Source organism: Nuphar pumila, chromosome 7 (assembly GCF_984573655.1).
Source record: "Nuphar pumila chromosome 7, dmNupPumi1.hap1.1, whole genome shotgun sequence".
Lineage (NCBI taxonomy): Eukaryota > Viridiplantae > Streptophyta > Magnoliopsida > Nymphaeales > Nymphaeaceae > Nuphar > Nuphar pumila.
The window spans coordinates 2,670,644-2,693,731 of NC_143255.1; the positions used below are offsets into that span (position 1 = coordinate 2,670,644).

The following is a 23,088-nucleotide window of genomic DNA, read 5'->3' on the forward strand; positions in this document are numbered from 1 at the left end:
TGGCATCGAAAGTTAGGACATATCTCGAAAGAGAGAGTCCAAAGACTCGTGAAAGAGGAAATCCTTGGATACCTTGATTTTATGAATATAGAGCCATGTGTTGACTGCATAAAGGTTAAGCAGTCTAACACGTATAAGAAAGATTTCAAATACAGCAATGAAAAATTAAAAATAGTGCATACGGATGTGTGCGACACTTTTTCATCGTGTTATACGGGTAAAAAGTATTTTTTCACCTTTATAGACGATTACTCACGGTATATGTATCTCTACTTATTATTTAAAAAATCAAAAGTCTTTCAGGTTTTTAAGAACTTCAAGAAAGAAGTAGAGAAACAAACCGATGAAGTTATTAAGGTTATCAGGTCTGATAGAGGTGACGAATATTATGGTCGTTTCACTAAGATGGGACAAAAGGAAGGGTCATTAGCGTAATTTCTAAAAGAGAAAGGCATTGTACTTCAATATACCATGCATGATAATGCTTACTAGAATGATGTAGCTGAAAGGAGAAACCGTACGCTTAAAGAAATAGTCCGAGCGATGTTGAATCACTCAAACCTTCCTTTGACCTTCTGGAGTAAAGCTATTAAGATGACATTGCATATTTTGAATAAGGTTCCTACGAAGGTTGTTTAAAAGACTCCTTACAAGTTATGGATAGGTAGGAAACCCTCTTTGTCATATATGCACATATGGGGATATCCGACAGATGTTAAATTGTATAACCCACATATAAAAGCTTTTGATCCTAGGACAACTACTGGTTTCTTTATTGGTTATCTAGCAAGGTCAAATGACTTTAAGTTTTATTGTTCATCTCATACACCACAGATAGTGGAAACAGATAAAACAATATTTCTTGAAAATGGTTCTGTTGAGATAGATGCGTCACAAAATATTGATTTTGAGGAAATGAGGATTCAGGTTTCACACCTATTAAGGTTAAAGACCCAATTTTTCCTATCATTGTCCCTTCGAATAATGTAAGAGAAAGTCTGGTCAATGAACATCAATCCCAACTAGATCCGATTGTTGATGAGGATATATAATAACAACATGATACATAGGCTCATTTTGAACCACTTGTAGCACTTGTATGAAGGTCCACCAGAATCAGAAAATTTGCTATCCATTCGAACTATGTGGTGTATTTACAAGCGTCAAATGATTTTATAGACATTGATGAAAATCCCTTCATATTTGCAGAAGCCATTGAAAGTGAAAGATCAACACATTGGATCAATGCCATGAAAGAAGAGCTTGACTCTATGGCTAAGAATCAAGTGTGGGATCTTATATCTCAACCTGATGGAGTTAGACCTATTAGTTGTAAATGAGTTCATAAGACCAAAACAGACTCTAAAGGTCATGTGGAGAGGTACAAGGCTAGGCTTGTTGCAAAAGGTTTCACACAGATAGAAAGTATTGATTATAATGAGACTTTTTCTCCCGTCTCAACTAAGAAGTAATTGAGGATAATCATGGCCCTCGTAGCTCATTTTAATTTAGAGCTACATCAAATGGATGCAAAAACTACCTTTCTGAATGGGGACCTGGATGAGAAGGTATACATGCAACAACCTCCTGATTTCAGTATAGATGACTCGAATAACTTAGTTTGCAAATTGAATAAGTCAATTTATCGACTTAAACAGGTCTCTCGCCAGTGGTATAAGAAGTTCAATAAGGTAATTATGAACTTTGGATTCACTGAAAACATTGTTGATCAGTATATTTCTATTAAGACTAGTGAGAGTAAGTTCATAATTTTGGTTTTATATGTTGATGATATTCTTCTTGTAACTAATGATTTTAGTCTATTACATGAAACAAAAGATTTTTTTTCTTTCATTTCGATATGAAAGACATGGGTGAGGCCACTTATGTTCTTAGAATCGAGATCCGTCGTAACAGAACTAAGGGTGTCATTGGCCTCTCTCAGAAATCCTATATCATTAAGGTTCTTAAAAGATATGGGATGGAGAATTATTCTCCTGGTTCAACACCTATAGTGAAAAGAGATAAATTGAGCTTAAAGGACTGTCCTCAAGATGATATTGTGAAGGCTCAGATGGATGTTGTTCCATATGCTTTAGCAGTTGGGAGTTTGCAGTACGCGCAGACCTGCACTCGACCTGATATAGCATTTGCTGTATGAATGCTTGATAGATATCAGTCAAATTCAGACATTGCGCACTGGAAGGCAGCAAAGAAGGTCATGCGCTATTTACAAAGAACAAAAGACTATATGTTGACCTATAGGAAAAACTGACTACCTAGAGGTCGTTGGATACTCTGATTCAGACTTAGGAGGGTGTATTGACAGTAGAAAATCCACTACTGAATATATTTTCCTACTAGTGGGTAGTGTTGTCTCATGGAGAAGTGGAAAGCAGTCTACCATTGTTACTCATATAATGGATGCAGAATTTATTGTTCTATACAAAACTTCGTCACAAACCATTTGGATAAGAAACTTCATTATAAGTCTTGGTATTGTGGACTCTATTGAGAGACCACTAAAGATCTTTTGTGATAATGAAGCAGTCGTGTCCTTTTCAAATAACAAAAGCTCAACATCGTGTCAGAATATGGAGTTAAAATATTTTGCTGTTAAAGAAACAACTGAGAATCATCTGGTATGTATTGATACAATTGGAATGAAAAAATGACTGTGGATCTCCTTACTGGCTAGCATCGAGATTGTATTCTCAACATGTAAAGGGGATGGGTCTTTTTTATTCCTTCTGATGTATGACAATACATTAAGTGATCACATTTTTGTATATGAATTTGATTCTCTATGACTTTGTATATTATTGATTTTGCATAAATGATCTCTCATATGGGTTAGAGAGAATAACAGAATAACAATATTAAATGACCAATAGAATAAGTAAAGAGACCAACCTATTAATAAATGTAATTTTAACATGCTTAAGCACTGAAGGTGAATTGTAGTGTAGTACATGGGAATATGACATTTCATAAAAAAGTGTTCATCTCCATGACTCATTTGATTCATACTTGTGATAAAAAGTAACATGTAAACCCACATAAAGAATTAAATCAAAATAATGGTATAAACCTCGATTTAATATACTTTTAGTGTCAATGGGTCAAGTGGAAGAATGTTGGACATTTGGATCTGAGTCCAACCCATTGGGTGACCCGGTTTGACATTCAAGATTCAAATAAGATGAAAACTCCAATTGCATGGTTTGATTTGCAATTGATCAATTTTCAACGTGAATTGCAACATAATTTTCTCCACTTGTTTTATTAACATTAATATAGCATCTTCATAATATAAAGCAATTTCTCAATGATTTCAATGTCATGATGAAAATAGACATGATATAAACTCATAACCACCTATAAACAATGAATTATTAGTTTATAAATTAAAGTAAAAGCACATAAACAATTTTGGAACCAATGAATGTAGGCTCATGGATGAAGTAAATGCAAACATTTATTATAAGTTTGATGAAATTGACAACTATCACCAAGATATGTTATTTCTCTTTTGTTCATTCTTGGCACTAAATGCCTTCCATAGTTTCATTGCGCACCAAATTTGATCTTAAGTGATGGTTTAGATCACAAATATTCTTAAACATGACATTACATATTCTAAGCAATAGTCACAAGCAAGATTGGAGAAATTCAACTTGCCCTATTTATCATATTTATTTGTATGAAATTGGTCACTGAATGCAACATGCATTGATGCTCCAATTTCGGTCACTAATTTTGTTCTTACATTTCAAGTGAAGTGGGGCTATTTTTTTTTTGCAAGTTAGGGTTAGGCAAACCCCTACCAGTTACCAATCATAACTGACAAATTAAGCTCATCATAAGCACCCTACTTGGGCAAGAGTATCTCAATCAAGATAAAACCAATTGATATCACTTATGAGTAATTACCTATAATGGGACTACAAAGACAGCCCACTCATTTTTCATTTTAAGGAAACCCAAGATTCACCTAAAGACGTTGGTCTACAACCATTCAAATGCTTGTTTGTACTTCATCCCTAATCTAATCCACCAACAAAACCTAACAAAAGCCAAATCAACAAGTCTTAATCATACAAAACAAATCCAATCATATGGATTGGCACAAGCAAATGCAATTCTTTCTATTAAAATTGAACCACAATGTTTTGCCTACTTGACTTCTAAAAATTACCAGAAATTACAGATATATCAGGCAAGATCACAATGCAATGTTTCAACTTGATTCCAAGTTCGTCCATGTAAACAATCTAAAAAACCCAAGACAACTCTCGAACCACTCAAATAAAATTAGATTGAATCACTCAAGACTTCAAATTCTATAATCTACATAGAGCTTAGAAGCAAGGTTTGCACCAACTATTATATGCTCATTCTCAACACAACCCAATATAACTTGAATCAACAATTAAAGAAAAACACAACCATAATCGGATCAACAAAACCTAATGCAATGTGTCTACCAACTCCTCCCATCTCAAATAAAATTGGGCGACAAAGATTAGTTATTAGTTAATCAAAAGGCCGAAAACATAGATGTTTCATACAAGGTCACATGAAAGAATTCCAATGAATTCTATTAGCTAATACATCAATACAACACACATCCACAACTTTTTTTTGAGAAGAAAGGCAAACATTCTCATTCTCATTTATAAATGAATTACATGAAGTTAGTAATTGATGAGATATCACTCACATTTGATGGTGCTCACTCATCCCATAGGTATAGAGAACCCAGATCCACAATTCAAAAATACTGGAAAAATAATTCAATCATTATGACTTAATGTAAGAGATAAGATGAAACGTTTCTACCATCTTGGGTGAGAACATCCATTAATGACACTGAGTCCATGAAATCACAATGAAGCAAAAGTAATTTCCAAAATTCAATGAAAGCAAAATAAAATTTATGGGGAAGAGCTAAAATCAAAGAATCACCAGGCTTTTGAATTTGATCACAATGCTAAGAATGATAACACATGCACATTTATCATGTAATTTTATTCATTTGGATCAGGAAAATCTTGATAACTCGTTGTATAAACATCAAATTTACAGATCAGGGAAACAAAACTGCCAAAAAAAATTCTCTTCGGGCATTTAGCCTTTCGAAGAGGGCGCGAAGGGAATGCATCCCTCCTTAGTGGTAGTGTCACAATTCACGAATCACGCAGGCCGATAATCAGTTCGGATTTGGATCGGATGTACCTTTATTGAATCCAAGCTAATAGGAGATTGCCTATTTGAATTGGGATTGGGATTCAAATTCGAATGAAGAAGATCAATATTGATTCCTATTTTTTACATGTAATCAGATTCAGAAATCTATTCAGTAGAATATCTAACAAATTTGGTAGTAAAATCTCAAACCCAACAATCCGGTCATTCCGACTAATTGGAATTGGATTCGGGTTGGATATCGAATAACAATCTATTCACTGACATGTTGTGTAAACCATGGCAACGAAAATCTCACGATAAATAAAACCTTTATATGCATCTTTGAAAAACTAAAACATGTAAAATATGTAAAACTGTGGGAAAACATAGACACCATTTCATCGCGTGCACAAACTTTTCAAAATAGACAACATTTTCCAAATATCATGATGTTTTCCAAGAACGTAATAGCTTTTCAAAATATCACGATAAAATGAAGCATCTTTAAATTGTTGCCGACGTTACATAGGTTTGCGGCCAACACGAAATGGAGCGGACCCACGATTTTTGTACTTGTGGACGATAATGGATCGGGTCAGATGTCTGATTGGCACCAATCCATTAATTAGCCCTGTTTGGTTGATGTCAGAACCTGATCGCAGACCAAATTTTTGGTGTTACTCCAAACCTGATCACCGCCTTAAATCGAGTCTTCATGTTTGGATCACTGTGAAAAATATCGTGAGATTTATGAAAATCTCGCGATAATATCGCAAAAAATTGCCTGAAAGTTTAAAACGGAAATTTCTCGCTAGATTTTCAAAATATCGCGAGATTTATGAAAAAACATAAATACCGCGATTTAAACGCGATATTTATGAAATTCATCATGATTTAAACGCTGGTTGCGCCTGGTGGTGCCCGGCTGTTCTCTACGAGACGAGTAATAGATACAACAGCCTCTGCAGAGTCATTTCTCATGCATCGGATCGATGCTGGTTGCGCTTGGTGGTGCCCGAAGAAAACCCCAAATGCGATGGTGATAAGGTCACGGTGACCCACAAACCCCCAAAATAGCGACAAGACCAGCAGAGGAAGAAACTGGCGAACCGCTTCCAGGCGGTTTCGAAGTTCGACCAACCTTTAGTCACGAGGAAGGATGAAGAGCAGTCCAGCCATGGGAGGTCATCTGTGCATGGGGACATTAGGGAGGAGCAGGCCGCAGTGGAAGGGATGACTTTGGACTCGCTAGAGGTGATGCAGGCTGGAGCACAAGATAACAACCTTCAACAAACGACCAAAAGAGAGGATCGATCATTGCTCAGAGAGGAGGAAGCCCCAGTGGAGAAGGCCGATGGTCATGTCCGAGGGAGGAGAGACACGATGAATCTGAACCAAAAATGGCAACTTTCGAAAAAAGAAATGAAAGGAAAGAACGAAAAAAGGCGTAGCTGGAAGGGCAACATGCTAGCTGCCATGCTCAGAGGACCAAAAGATGAGGGTGACCACTCACTGCCAACATTAGCCTTAAAATGCGAGATTTATGAAATTTTTATTTTTTAAAATTTATTTTTTTATTGCCGATATTTTGCCGAAAAAATGCGAGATTTATGATTTTTTTTTTCAATTTCTCACAAGTTTTTGGAAAACGAGAAATTTCCGATAAAAACGTTTGTCACCATGATTTGGATCACTCCAGGGTCTTAAATTGGGGTTTTGAAAAATCTGACTTGCTCTAAAGGGGTTTGGCGTAGGGGTGGCAATCGTGTCGGGTTGGCGGGTCGACCCGACAGGTTGGCGGGTCAACATACCTCAACCCAAACCCGACCAGTTTATTAAACGGGTCGGCTGTGGCAAACACGAACGCGGCCCGTTTAATAAACGGGTAACCCGACATGACCCGCCAACCCATTTAATAAATGGGTTGGGTCGGGTAAACGGGTTCTCAGGTTCGCGGGTCAGGTTGGCGGGTCAGGTTGGCGGGTCGGGTCGGCTTGGCGGGTCAGGTCGGCTTGGTGGGTTGACCCACCCACCTAACCTGTTTATTAAACGGGTCAGCCGGGTTGGCGGGTTGGCATACCCCTAACACGAACCCGACCCGTTTAATAAACAGGTTAGGCAGGTCGACCCGTTTATTAAACGGGTTCATTTTTTCCAAACCCGACCCGCCTAAGAGGCGGGTTGGCGGGTCGTGTCAGGTTTTGCCACCCCTAGTTTGGCGTAGTGGGATGGGGCCTAGGCAGGCAATTTAGGTTCAAATCCCATGAGCGTCATTCATTGTGCAAGATGAAGCATGGTGGGCAAGGGTAAGCCCTCGGAGTTTTAGGCTACCAGAACAGTGATGATAAGTAAGGGTGTCAATGGGTCGGGTTTTCTTGAAACTGACCCGGACCAAACCCTATAAGGTTTGGGTATGGTGACAAACAAGAAGACCCAATTAAGATGACCCGAAAGTGCAATTAATACATGAACCCGGGTATAGTTTGTGAAATTTTATACGACTCAGCCTGAGTTTCAATTAAGACCCGAAAATTTTCAATGTAAAAATGATAAAAGTTATTATTTTACCAGGTATGGTCTGGGTCTGATTCATGTAGTTTTTGTTGGATTCAGGTATGATTTTTCTTATAGTAGACCCGGGTCTTTACCCAATACCATACTCTGATCCAAATTTGGTTTTACCTGGGTCACAACCAAACTCCGACCCGTTGACAGCCTAATGGTAAGTACCGCAGGCAGAGCCAGCGCGTCTAGGTCTCTGGTCTTTCGAGCGGTTTCTCCCTATAAATATAAAAAATAAATCCGACTTAAAGGTGGGGTTTTTAATTTTTCACCCACCCACCATTTGTTGGTTTATTCCTTTATCTCTTCTCCTCCGACCAGTTCCCGGCGTCCGGCATCCTCCGACCGGCACCGGCCTCTCCGGCGTAGGTATACTCTCTCTCTCTCTCTCTCCTTCTGGTTTTTCAATTTTCACCCACCCACCCAAACACCGTTTGTTGTTTTATTCCTTCCTCTCTCTTCTCCTCCGACCAGTTTCTGGCGTCCGGCATCCTCCGACCGGCAACGGCGTCTCCGGCGTAGGTATACTCTCTCTCGCTGGTCAGAAAAGGGGATAGCGGCAGCGCCTTTCCCCAAATTTTAAGGGATTTTCGTTATTGTGATTATCTTTCATCGATTCACTCATGTGCATGTTCTTCTCATACACTATGCATCATCAGTTGTTTCGATTGTTGTTCCTTTTCGTTGCTTCTTTATGTTGTAAAGCTATGTAGTCAAAAGGGTTAGGCGGTGGTGGCTAGTCGGTAGACCTCTAAAAAGATTAGTCGAGAAAGTCGGTGCCCTATTGAAATATAAAAAAGTATACAAAATATACATAAAAATATATTTAATTCTTTTACTCATATTACACATGATTTTACAAAATATATTAATATACATTACCAGAATATACATATATAATTGGACAGACACAAATATATATCTATATATCTATATATCTATATATCTATATCTATATATATATTATTTATTCATAACATATTGAGTATAATCAACAAAATATGCTTTTAACCTTTCATAAAAGCACAATAACACATACATATAAAAATAACATATGACATATGCTTTCAGAAGTTTATAGAAAAAAAAATCATAGAAACAAACACACATATATACATAATCAATTCAAATTAACTGTGCATGCTTTCATTGTTTCACAGAAAAAATCTCAAAAGCAAAGTAGCACACACCCACACACACACACACACACATATATATATATATATATATATAATAACAAAGCATGTTTTCATGATTTCACATAACAAATCACACAAACACACACAAGTATATATAATTATATATATACAAAAAATAATAATATATATAAGAATAATAAATGGCTAAACTGTCCTGCTTAGGCGGAGGCAGCTTAGTCGCCAACTAAGCGCCTTAGTTGGTGCCAAGTCGGCAAAAGCCTAGGCGTTTTACTTACCTCTACATAGGTTGTAAGTTGCGTTGAAAACCAGAAATGGCGTATTTGTTTAGAGATTTTGATTATTCTAGAATGATTACATAATCTTCCGTGGTCATCTTCAAATGCTAATTCTAGATGACAATAGACTGGTCTTATTAATTTGATGCTGTCCCCATATGCAATTTTCATGTTTCATGTGGGGATAACATGGATCCTTCTGTGGGTGCAGAAGATGCTCAAATGAATGTGTTTTATTTTTTCGTGAGTGAAACAATGGGTGAATGACATGATGAACTTGGCTATCTTTTGTGAAGGACCTTTCTTTTTTTCTCTTTTGAACTTTGAAAATCACATTTCTTTTATGCGTATGTGTGTATGAAAGAGATTGAGAAAAAAGGAAAAGGCGTATGTTTACAACAACAACAACAACAACAACTACGTCTTCATCCCAAAACAATTGGGGTCGGCGATATGAACCAACAAAGAAAATCATTCTGGGTCTTCCACATGAATCCTTCTCCTCCATTCATTTCTATTCAATGCCATGTCCTCGGTGAGGTTCAAAGCATTCATATCCTTTCTTATCACCTCCATCCATGTCTTCCTAGGCCTACCCCGACCTCTTTTAACTAATATATTTTCCCATTTCTCCATCCTTCTAACTGGAGCATCATTAGGCCTTCGTCGAATATGTCCAAACCACCGTAAACGATTCTCTCTCATCTTATTTTCAATGGGTGCAACGCCGACCTTCTTACGTATCTCCTCGTTCCGAATCTTATCTTTTATTGTATTTCCAAACATCCATCTCAGCATACACATCTCAGCTACACTGATTTTTTGAATATGATGTCTCTTGGCAGCCCAACATTCCGTACTATATAGTAAAGCGGGCCTAATAGTCATCCTATAAAACTTTCCCTTCAACCGCAATGGCATTCTACGATCGCACAACACTCCAGTTGCACTCTTCCATTTCATCCACCCAACCTTTATCCTATGATTTACATCTCCATCAATTTCTCCATACTTTTGAATGATAGATCCCAAATATTTGAAAGAATCATCCACCTGTATTTCTTGCTCAACAAGCTTCACTACACTCCCATCACTACTTCGTTGCTTACTAAATCGACATTCCATGTATTTTGTCTTACTCTTACTCAATTTAAAACCTCTTGCTTCCAATGTCTGTCTCCATAATTCTAACTTAGCATTAACCACAACTCTAGACTCATCAATCAAAACAATATCATCAGCAAACAACATACACCACGGCACATTTTCTTGAATTGATCTCGTAAGCTCATCCATCACTATAGCAAATAGGAAAGGGCTTAAAGCAGATCCTTGATGTAACCCAACCGTTATAGGAAAATTGGTTGTCACCCCTCCACAAGTGTGAACATTGGTTACTACTCCTTCATACATATCTTTAATTATACTAATGTACTTGAGAGAAACACCTTTCTTCATCATTGTCCACCAGAGAACGTCCCTAGGTACTCTATCGTAAGCCTTCTCCAAATCAATAAAAACCATATGCGAATCTTTGTTCCTCTCTTTATTTCTCTCAATAAGTTGTCTAAGAAGATGTATAACTTCCATAGTTGATCTTTCAGGCATAAAACCAAATTGATTCTCCGATATCATGACAATCTTCCTCAACCTAGACTCAATCACCCTCTCCCAAAGTTTCATAATATGACTCATGAGTTTTATACCACGATAGTTTGTGCAATCTTGTATATCACCCTTATTCTTATATAGAGGCACAAAAGTACTCTTCCTCCACTCATTAGGCATCTTATTTGCCCGCCAAATCTTGTTAAAAAGATTTGTCAACCATTCTAAACCTTTCTCTCCCAAGCATTTCCAAGCCTCGATAGGTATACCTGTTAAAATGTACACTCAAAATCAATATTGTAAGTATAAATATATATACTTATATACATAGAGATACGTATACATATTTTATATGTATACGTATCTCTATATATAAGTATATATATTTATACATTTTTATCTTTTTTTACCCGAAAGGGTATTTTTGTCATTTTACATTTTGCGCATATTCCATTTGGAATATGCTGTAATTTTTCCATTATTTTTGTAATTCTTTTAATTTTTATTTTTTCTTTTTTGCACTCTCAAAAAGTGCATTGGGGGTCTCCCCAATAGAGTCGTTGGGGAGCCCCCAACGGTCACAATTGTGACCGTTGGGAGCTCCCCAACGACTCCTTTGGGGAGCCCCCTCTTGCCTCCTTCCTTCTTGTATAAATAGGGGTGTTCCCCCTTTGTATTTTCTTAAGCTTGAGAGTCTCAAGCATTTGCTTTTATATATTGAGATACATGCATTATTGCATGTTTATTATTTATACACTTTTTGTGTATTTTGTTCAAGTGTTGTGAGAGTGCTTTCGTGCACTTCTTTTATAAGGTTTTTATGCTTGTTTATGTATTGTCTCTTCGTAGACAATTTCACATGGTATCAGAGCTCGGTTGTTGATTGGAGATCGTGAGATCCGCCTTTGTTCGAGTGCCTCGAAAACCGTGCCTTCAGATTTTTTTGAGATTGAAGTGGTGGATCTTGCTTCTCAAATATTTTAGAAGGATCTTGTGCTAAGAAGAAGTGGAAACATCGTATTGGTACGCCTTTTTTCTTCTTCTCTCTACGTCTTAATGGGTGAGAAAGAGTCTCACTTTGCCCTTGGCTTCAAGTTGAATGGGTCCAACTATCATATTTGGGCCGGGAATATGGAGGCCCACATAAAAGGAAAAGGATTGTGGGGTTATGTGCAAGGAACAATTCCGGAACCGGAACCCAAGATAACCATAATGGACGGAAGTGAAATCAAGATTCTTGAGGGAGAGGAAAGGATCAAAGCTCTTGAAGAATACTCAAAGAAACACGACGAATGGGAAATGAAGAATTTCAAGATTCTTTCTTGGTTCTTCGCATCCGTCGAAACGAAGATTAATGCCAACATTATCAAATTCAAAAAGGCATCGGAAGCTTGGCATTATCTCGAGAAGATGTATACATCAAGAGACCTATCTCATAAGTATTACCTTCAAAAGAAGGCCCTCTCCCTTACTCAAGGTGAAATGTCTATTAGGGAATATTTTGCCGATCTTTCCTCTATTTGGGATGAGCTCTCTATGCTTGAACCAAAATGGAGTGGAGAGGCAATTGAACTCCGCCACAAGCAACTTGAAGAAGATCGTTTCTTCAATTTTTTGAATGGGTTGAGACCGGAATTTGAGCAAATAAGGTCATCACTTCTATCCTCATTTACTCCTCCCTCTCTTGAAGATGTTCTCACCAAATTAAGTGGTGAGGAGACTCGTATGAATTTATGTAAACAAGGACCAAGTGTTCTTATGGTTCCTTGTAATTATGAAGAAAATAATGAGGTTAATGCCGTATCAAGACCCGGAAATAATGTAAAGACCTATCGTCCTCCTCACTTTAAATTCCAAAATCAAGGAGGAGATGGTGGACAAAGAGGGAAGCGGGACTATAGCAAGACTATATGTCACTTTTGTAAAGAACCGGGGCATATCAAGCCGGTATGTCCCAAATGGAAGAAGCTCTTAGCTATGGCCACCACCGGCGCACCACAAAAGGAAGAGGCATCATCAAGTGGGTCACTCTCGTTGAACCAAATAATGGAAGCCCTTCAACCTCTTCTCAAGGGAGCTACATCCGGTGCCGCCGTGTCTACTTCTTCCATTCCAGGTAAAGTCCCTTGGCTTTTGGACTCAGGTGCATCCTTTCATATGTCCCCAAACATGTTTTCACTTTCCGATTATTCAAAAAATGCTTCTCCATCCTTTGTTTCCACTGCGGATGGAACTTCTCTTGAAATTAAAGGAATAGGTAATTTTGAAACTCAAGATTTTTTTATTCCAAAAATTAGATTTATACCTAAACTTAATTTAAATCTTCTTTCTGTTTCTCAACTCTCGGATCATGGTTGTGATATTAAATTTTCATGTGATAAATGTTTAATACAGGATCGCCTGTCCGGGAAATTGATTGGGGAAGGCTTTAGAAAAGGCGATTTATACTACATGGAATCTCTTCGAGTTCCAAAATCTTTTTGTAATGTTGCCCGTAACAAAGATATAAACATGTGGCACAAAAGACTTGGTCATCCTAATATCACCAAGTTGTCTTACTTACATTTTGCAAAAGACCTATGTAAAAGTTCTTTTTCTTGTAATGACTGTATTCTCGGAAAAATGAAAAGTTTACCTTTTGAGCAAAGAACTATGTTCTCATCAAAACCCTTTGAAATTGTTCATTCCGATGTTTGGGGACCGGCACCTGTTGTCTCAAAAAGAGGTTTTTCTTATTATGTTATTTTTGTGGATGATTTCTCTAGATATTCATGGATCTTTTTTCTTAAATTCAAACATGAAGTCTTTTCATGCTTTAGAACTTTCCATTCGATGATCAAGAATCAATTTAATAGTAACATAAAGATTTTTAGAAGTGATTCTGGAGGAGAATATCTCTCCAACCAATTTAAAATATATCTTGAAGATCAAGGAATCATTCACCAAAGATCTTGTCCTAAAACCCCCCAACAGAATGGGTTGGCCGAAAGAAAACATAGACATATTATTGAGACCACTAGAACCCTTCTTATTTCCCAAAACATACCAAAAAATTTTTGGGCTGAAGCTGCTCTTGCTTCTGTTTATCTGATAAATCGTTTGCCTTCTAGATTATTAGGAAAAATATCCCCTTTTGAGATTTTATATAAACTTGAACCAGATTATAATAGATTACGAGTCTTCGGGTGTAAGTGTTTCATACTTACGGATAAGAATGACAAACTCTCTCCCAAGGCTATCCCCTGCGCTTTTCTTGGCTATTCTGAAACTCAAAAGGGATTTCGGTGTTATGATCTTCGAGAAGATAAGTTATATGTCTCTAGAAATGTAACTTTTTTGGAAAATGAAAGTGGATTTGAAAAAAATGTTTTGCAACAAGAAAATTTTGATTATTCCTTCCTTTTTGACTTATTGTCTAGTAATGATGATGTATCTAGTGATGATGATGTATCATCAAACTATGATGAGGACATTGAGGGTAATGTCGAAGAGCATAACCAACAAGAAGGCAGGAGTTCAAGTGATCCAATAACATACTCACGTAGAAACCAAGACACCTTTAGAAGTGCTATTGATCAATATAGTGAACTTGTTCCTGTTCTCGATCACCGTAGATCTGAGCGAAATAGGAGACCTCCAACTCGTTTTGTCTCCTTTGATTCCTTTTCACCCCGATATAGGACTTGTCTTAGTGCCATTCATTCTTATTTTGAACCTAGAAACTTTGAAGAAGCTAAAAAATGTATAGAATGGCAAGAAGCTATGCAAAATGAACTTAATGCTCTTAAAAGGGCTGAAACTTGGGATTTCGAAACTCTACCCATAGGAAAGAAAACTATAGGTTGTCGATGAGTTTTTAAGGTTAAAACTAAGAGTGACGGATCCCTTGAAAGGTATAAAGCTCGCTTAATTGCAAAAGGGTATGGGCAAGAGTATGGAATTGATTATGAAGAAACTTTTGCTCCTGTAGCCCGAATGGTTACAGTTAGATGTCTCATTACTATTGCATCTATTAAAAATTGGAACATTTTTCAAATGGATGTGAAAAATGCCTTTTTAAATGGTGATCTTAACGAAGAAGTATATATGGATGCCCCACCAGGCATGAAGATTCCTGAAAATAAAGTTCTTCGTCTTCGAAAGGCTCTTTATGGATTGAAACAGGCTCCCAAAGCCTGGTATGATAGATTTACCAGTGTAATGTTGGAAAATGGTTTCTTCTCATGCTATACTGACACTGCTCTATTTACTAAGAAATCTAAAGCAGGGATTGTAATATTATTGCTCTATGTTGATGATATGTTAATTACAGGTGATGATGTTCAAGGAGTCAAGGGTATTAAGTCCGTCTTGACTTCAAAATTTGAGATGTCAGACTTGGGTTTTCTGACATATTTTCTTGGAATTGAGGTTGCTTATTCGCAACGTGGTTATTTTTTATCTCAGTCTAAACTTGCTTGTGAGATTATTGACAGATCCGGGATTTCTGATGACAAAGTATGCGAAACTCCTGAAGTTGTGGGAGCAAAAATGAAAATTGACGATGGTGTTCCTTTAACCGATCCTACCCCTTACAGGCAGCTGGTAGGTTCGTTAATGTATCTTAGTATTACTAGACTTGACTTATCACATGCTATACACATCGCCAGTCAGTTTCAGCACGCTCCCACAACCGTTCATATGAGTGCTGTTCTTCGCATCGTCAGATACTTAAAGGGCACAATAAATAAGGGAGTATTTCTATCTTCTTCTTCTGATTTAAAATTACTTGCTTATACTGACTCAGATTGGGGAGGTGACCCTAGTAACCGTCACTCCACCACTGGTTTTTGTGTTTTTCTAGGTGAATCTTTGATTTCATGGCGATGTAAAAAGCAACAGAAAGTCTCTTTGTCATCCACTGAAGCCGAATACAGAGCCATGGCATCCACTACCATGGAAATTGTATGGATTCAACAACTTTTGGAAGATATGGGAGTACCTATCCGAGAACCAACAAAGTTGTGTTGTGACAATAAAAGTGCAATCTATATTGCCAAAAATCACACCTTTCACGAGCGAACAAAGCATATAGAGATGGACTGCCATTATGTCAGAGAAGAATACTTGAAGAAGGTCATTGATCTACCATACGTGACGTCTGAGTATCAACTTGCGGACTTCTTCACAAAAGCTCTTTGTTCGCCTAGATTTCATTTCCTTCTGGACAAACTTGCGGTTATCACACCGTAAGTTTGAGGGGGGGTGTTAAAATGTACACTCAAAATCAATATTGTAAGTATAAATATATATACTTATATACATAGAGATACGTATACATATTTTATATGTATACGTATCTCTATATATAAGTATATATATTTATACATTTTTATCTTTTTTTACCCGAAAGGGTATTTTTGTCATTTTACATTTTGCGCATATTCCATTTGGAATATGCTGTAATTTTTCCATTATTTTTGTAATTCTTTTAATTTTTATTTTTTCTTTTTTGCACTCTCAAAAAGTGCATTGGGGGTCTCCCCAATAGAGTCGTTGGGGAGCCCCCAACGGTCACAATTGTGACCGTTGGGAGCTCCCCAATGACTCCTTTGGGGAGCCCCCTCTTGCCTCCTTCCTTCTTGTATAAATAGGGGTGTTCCCCCTTTGTATTTTCTTAAGCTTGAGAGTCTCAAGCATTTGCTTTTATATATTGAGATACATGCATTATTGCATGTTTATTATTTATACACTTTTTGTGTATTTTGTTCAAGTGTTGTGAGAGTGCTTTCGTGCACTTCTTTTATAAGGTTTTTATGCTTGTTTATGTATTGTCTCTTCGTAGACAATTTCACAATACCATCTGGGTCAACTGCCCTTCTTGATTTCATTTTCTTCAAAGCCTCTGCAATTTCTTTCTTTTGAATCTTGCGCATGAAGTCACGATTCATCTCATGAAAAGGAATGGAAAAGTCCCCAAGATCCTGAGCATGACTTTCATTAAATAGCTTATCAAAATAATCTTTCCATCTCTCCTTAATCTCCTCATCTTTGACTAAAACCCTTTGTGTTTCATCTTTGATACATCTAACCATACCCAGATCCCTCGATTTCCTATCTCTCATCTTTGCAAGCCTATAAATATCCTTCTCGCCCTCTTTGGTATCCAACTTGTCATAAACCTCCTTATATGCCTTATCTCTCGCGTTCCGAACTACTTTTTTAGCTTCTTTCTTTGCTATCATATACTTCTCCAAATTCTCATTATCACGATTTTTACTTAGATTTCTATAACATTCTCTTTTAACCTTAATAGCTAATTTGACATCCTCGTTCCACCATGATGTATCCTTACCTAGCGGTGCACCGCCTTTAGACTCACCCAATACCTCCTTAGCCACCTTTCTCATGCCAACCACTATCTTATTCCACATAGATTCTGAATCCTCCTCGAGACACCAATCAACTTCCTTAACTACCCGCTCTACAAACATTCCTTGTTTAGCTCCTTTCAGTGCCCACCACTTAATTCTAGGATCTATCCTATGTTTATCCATTTTGCGGCATTGTCTAATTCTAAGATCTAAAATTAAGACTCTATGTTGTGTAGCTACACTTTCTCTCGGTATAACCTTACAATCGATGCAACAACCCCTATCTCTCTTTCTAAGTAGGAAAAAATCTATCTGACTCGTATTAACCCCACTTTTAAATGTTACTAGATGAGACTCCCTCTTCCTAAACCAAGTGTTTGCTAAGATCATATCATAGGACAAACCAAAATCTAAAATCCTTTCTCCACTTTCGTTTCTTTCTCCTATACCATAGCCTCCATGGATACTCTTAAATACATCCCTACTAATGCCTACATGCTGATTAAGGTCACCGTCGATGAAAAACCTTTCTCCATAAGATATCCCTTGTACTACTCCATCTAAATCTTCCCAAAATTGACACTTAATGGAATCATCTAAACCTACTTGAGGTGCATAGACACTAATAATATTAATAATATTCGTACCTAATACTAATTTAATAAGTAAAATCCTATCACCCTTCCTACGGACCTCAACTACATTATCTATAAACTTACGACTCATAACAATCCCTACTCCATTCTTATTCCTATTTATTCCTGTATACCAAATCTTATATCCCCAAGGTTCTATCACTTTTGCTTTCTCACCTACCCATTTGGTCTGTTGTAGACATAAAATATCAATATTTCTCCTACACATAACATCTACTAACTCTACCAACTTACCAGTTAAAGATCCTATGTTCCAAGTGGCTAACCTAATTTTATGGTCTTGGACTAACTTCTTTACCCCCACCCGTCCAACAAAGTGAGGGAACCCTTGCCTATTTGACACCACACCCGGGCGCCGGTGTGACGCGTCGCTTCCGGGTGACGACCTAGCAACCCTTGCCCATTTATCACTGCCTCCGAGCCTATAGAGTACAGCGCGTCGCTCAGTAGGGAACACCCCAACGAAATTCTCATATTGGTTCATATTCATAAGGTATGACTAAGTTTTTATGCTGGCTGTCACAGGCCTACCACAACCCTCCTCCTTTATCCGGGCTTGGGACCGGCAGTGTATAACTAAACAGTTATACACAGGCGGAGTTTAATTGTATATTGTATAAAAAATTATCGAAGTTGGTTGAAAGGTAATTGTTATATGGTATTCTGGTAAAAAAAATTACGAAATTAGGTTCATCATCATCCAAACAACAATTTTCAGGTAAAGGTTAACATGCTGTCATCAGAACTACAAAACCAGGTTTTCAGGGTCTTTGAGAAACCAAGTCTTGCCCTAGCTTTTTTAGGAAATCAGGTTTCCATGTAACATAGGTTTTCAGCCTGTCACCCAAATGGGGCCTAAAGAAAATCATGCTATATTTTCAAATGAGTTTGAGAAATAAGTCCGTGACATTGTTTTTTTTGTTTTTTCCATGAGGAACGGGGAAACCACCCCCGGGATCAGAGACCTGGTCACGCTGGCTATGCCTGCCGTACCTACGGTCACTTCTCCGACATTTTAATCGTGGTGCACCCCTTGCCCCCAGGGAGTCGCCTTGCTTCAGCATGAGCAAGGGACATAATGTCCTTTCCCCTTCTTATATGCAAGTGGCTGACGCCCATGGAAATGGAACCCTAACCACCCGTCTAGAACCCCATGATATCATGCTTTGACAAATCTAAAGTTTAGAGTTTTCCTCACACTATCTTTTGCCTCTTGTATAAATGACAAAAGGCCTAAAAGAATGCAAAGTATTAAAAATAATAACATATAAAAATAAAAAAAATATGAAGATATATTAGAAATTGTGAGATTTTCGAAGTTATAGTGATAAATGTCAGGATTTTTTTATGGTCTATGGAAATCAAGCAAAAATATCAGTTATGACAAGAGGTTTCAACTTTCAACCTCTGCATAACTTCTCTAAATTAAATGGAGCTGTTGATACCGTACTTTTATATGAAAGAGACATTCTGGATCAGTGTAAAGATATTTGTTGTCACTGGGCTTTCTTTGTTCAAACCATCTTATCTAGTTTGTTATTTATTTATTTGTTGATTTTTTTTTATTTTGAAGACAACTCTTGGATACTTAGCCTTAGGTTGTCCCAACATCAAAGCTAACTCACATCACCATTCTTCAGTTTCTACTGCTATCATTGTGTACTGCATCTAAAGTTAATGACTATTTTGAATCCAAAGATGGCAAGGAGCTATTCAGACTCGCGTAATCCTGAAAACACAAAATCGCATGGTCTTGGAAAGGGCTTTCCACTAGCTTTTCAAGCTCTTGCCTTCAAATGCTGAGACTCTTTACCAAATCGTGCATTGTCTTTTGTTTTATAAATGCTTGCTCTTCATACTGTAGAAATTCATACTTTTCTTCTGCTGATTGTTCTTGTAGACAGGTGGTGGTTACGTGTTAGTCATACAATATTCTCAATTCTCATATACATATTTTTTCTGCTTTCTCAGGTTGATTCTGTTAGCTGAGGCAGGTCAACACAAAGGCAGTGGCTGTTTCTTGAATCTTCTTGGTTAGGAAAGTGTCATCTGGTAATCATGCAGGTAAATTGCAATTAATATTCTACTGTTCTTATCTGTTTCATTTTCAATCTGTGGTTCACTTGTGACCACATTGTCTTGTCATTTGGATAGGCCAGTGACAGATTCAATATCAACTCTCAACTTGAGCACCTTCAAGCAAAATATGTTGGAACTGGCCATGCAGATTTAAGCAGATTGTGAGTCTTCAAACAATTCAAAATGGCAACCTTTTTTCTCCCTTTTGAATGTGGGAAGATGACCTGAGTTTTTCATTTGCAGTGAATGGGCTGTGAACATCCAACGTGACAGTTATGCATCATATATTGGCCATTATCCTGTCTTAGCCTATTTTGGAATTGCTGAAAATGAATCGATAGGGAGAGAGCGCTACAACTTCATGCAGGTATTCTTTGCAATCTGAGTTTTTTTAACTGGTGTTAAGTAGATTTATATGATTGCTGCATGAAGAAGCAAATTAAAAATTATATTCAGTCTGAATAAATCCAGAATTTGCTTTTCTTTTTCATGGATTTCTAAATATGTACACCATCCTGTTGCAATCAATTAACAAGAAATCATGATTAATATGTGAATTATGATAAACATTTTTTTTTCAAAAGATAATCTATCTTGAGAAAGTAAACTATAATTTTTTTATTGGCCAGTTGTTATCTTTGAGGAACACAGTGGGCAGAAAAAAAGCAGGAGATACTTGGAACTCCTTGATATGTGAAAACTTTGATGAGCTTGATGGACATGAAAGACATTAGTTGAACTGTATATGTGTTTACTTGAGAACAGAATGCCTAGTTTATGCATTAAACCTTGTTGAATTAAACCTGGTTGTTTCCTGCCCTACTTCATTTACTTAGTATATCTTCTATGACTACTTGGATATCATGCTGCTGAGCAAAACCGGTCCTCAGATGAGTGATACAGCAGTTAGTTACTTGTAAAGGACACAAAAGAAGACCATTTTAGCAACTGTGTTGTGTTTGATTGGATAAATGACCTTTTCTTGTGGCTGGAAATGTGAGATGTACTTGATTTAAGAAATAGAAAAGATCACACAATAGATGGTGGTGTTAAACTCATAAAAATAAACTATAAATCTTCAAGTAGGCCATATCCAAGGACTGATAGAATGGTTGTTTTGCCAAAAAGGATTATTTGAGAAACATACTGTTTACAAGAAATTTGAATAATACAAAATATGCTGTTACCTTTAATATTACTCTTTTCAAGAACTTGCGCAAATCCGGTGATTCAAACTTGGATGATGTAGGGGTCTTTTCCCTTGAAGTATTTGGGTCTTCCCTTGTTTCATGTGAAGCTACTAAGTCAGCACTGTCAAGATTTAATCATTAAAGTATCAAAGAGATTCAAGGGTACACTGCCGTACGTAAGAATAGCCACTGTTTGCCAAGAATGATGAAATTGGATCACAGGCCATAAATGTTGGTTCTATAGTTCTTCACAAGTTGTTGTATGCTTTGTATATGTAGGGTCAGGGAAGATTGGTTTCGGTTCTATTATATAGTAGAAATTGTAGAAGAGGTGATTGGTGGTTCTAGCGGGGAAATCAAAAGGAGATGGGACTGGAGTAAGGTGGACAAAGCTTGATTAAACTTACTGAGTTTTCTGTTTGCTATGGTGTGGGATTTAGGTCAGACAGCCCATATACGACGGGTGGCCTGACGCACACCCTAGGTCTATTAAGGTGGTCCAGATGGATTCCACCAAGAGGGACCCTTCTGGACCTCGACACAGATTCCAAACTCTAACATTTCAATAGAAGTCCTTGCTGCTTGTATCTGTCAATATAAGATAAGTTAGACCTGGACCAGGTCCAAAACCAGAGGTCCTAGCCCAAGAGAGAGTAGCACCAGCCCAACTTGCTAAGGGTCTCACCCACTTTGCACACTTCCAGGTCCACTCATCATGTTAGGTTCAACCATACTGAGAAAGAAACTCCTATACTTGATATGGACAACTATCTAAGATTTTCCTTTTTCCACATGGTAATATTTGATACATTGGTGCTCATGTACTAGAAAAAAAATTCATGCTGAGAAGGCTTCATAATTTCCCCCCCTACGAGTTGTGTTAAATCCAGTGAAGATTTGCAGAATCTAATGGGATAATCTATATATGGGGTAAATACACCACTTGTACCCTGTTAAGGTTTCCACTCTATGTCTATGAGTGTCAATGTGAATGTGATCATATGGGACTCCTTTTCATCAATCCAAGATAATCTCAATTTCGAATTCTTTTTGGCCTTTGGACATGAAGAGTCATGTTTTGATCAACGAACAAATCTTTCTGAATTTTCTGTACAAGGATCTTTTAAATCATTTTGTAACTGAAGTCTTGTATCTTGGTTCAGCTTACATAATGAGAGAGCATGTCCATGCATTTGTGTGCTGTGCCTCTTAATATTGCTTCTCATTTTGGCAGAAAATGTTGCTGCCCTGTGGTCTGCCTCCTGAAAGAGAAGAAGATTGAGATGCTGGGATTTTGTTTGGCTGATGGTCGCTTGAAGCAGGCACATTTCAGGGTGGTTACACATGTACTGTTCATCTAGCATATTATATCTGGCTGTGTAGGTTGTTAGACTTCGTGCTTTAGCACTCATCTGAAGTGCTAGTAGCAACTCTGTTTTCGCCTTTTTTTTTAAGGATGTCTTTGAGCAGGGACCACATGAACTTGTAATGTCTTTTTACTTCCAATTATGTAGCACTTTAGCTTAACTGTTTGGGGAATATAGTGTGTTTTTAAGTTTGTGAATTAGTGTTTAAGCAATTTTGTTGCTGCAATGACCGGGACAGTAACTGCAGTTTCACAAATTACTTCTGCAGGTTGTACAGAACTGCAGCTCTCTCTTGGATGTAGCCACCAAATGCTAGATTTAACCTTACAGATATGTTTGGCCTAGTTCAATTATTGTGCTATAACGTTCGATTTATTGCCAACATGTTCACTTCAATCCGAAAGGGCGAAAAATCAATGGCCTATAATTCTTGAAGTTAGACATGTTTTAGAAACAACCTGAAGCGTCTTGTTAGTCAACTTCATGAGACAAAAATAATAAACAAAACATGTCAAACATGATCCACTTGCCAGTTTGCTTTTGAAGACAGATCTATCTGCAGTTACAAATATCACATATATCTTGAAAATATTTCAGAGAGCCGACATTATACCCAAAAAACATGATAGTTAAAAGTATCAACTATTT

The 23,088-nt window shown here is 37.3% G+C and overlaps 1 protein-coding gene across 2 annotated transcripts; it reads left to right on the plus strand.

Annotated features, from left to right (window-relative positions):
• Positions 1 to 8,002: 8,002 nt before the first annotated feature.
• Positions 8,003 to 22,640, plus strand: LOC149830845 (uncharacterized protein At4g14342-like). 2 transcript variants are annotated; one of them, XM_090011886.1, is made up of 6 exons: positions 8,003 to 8,121; positions 8,227 to 8,274; positions 19,776 to 19,868; positions 19,959 to 20,044; positions 20,127 to 20,250; positions 22,308 to 22,640. In XM_090011886.1, exons 3-6 carry the CDS (start codon positions 19,863 to 19,865, stop codon positions 22,353 to 22,355), a joined length of 264 nt encoding a protein of 87 aa, XP_089868012.1. In that variant the 5' UTR covers positions 8,003 to 8,121; positions 8,227 to 8,274; positions 19,776 to 19,862; the 3' UTR covers positions 22,356 to 22,640. The 2 variants fall into 2 exon arrangements, with proteins under 2 accessions (XP_089868012.1, XP_089868013.1); XM_090011887.1 differs by having other exon boundaries at positions 8,227 to 8,270.
• The last annotated feature ends 448 nt before the right edge of the window (positions 22,641 to 23,088 follow it).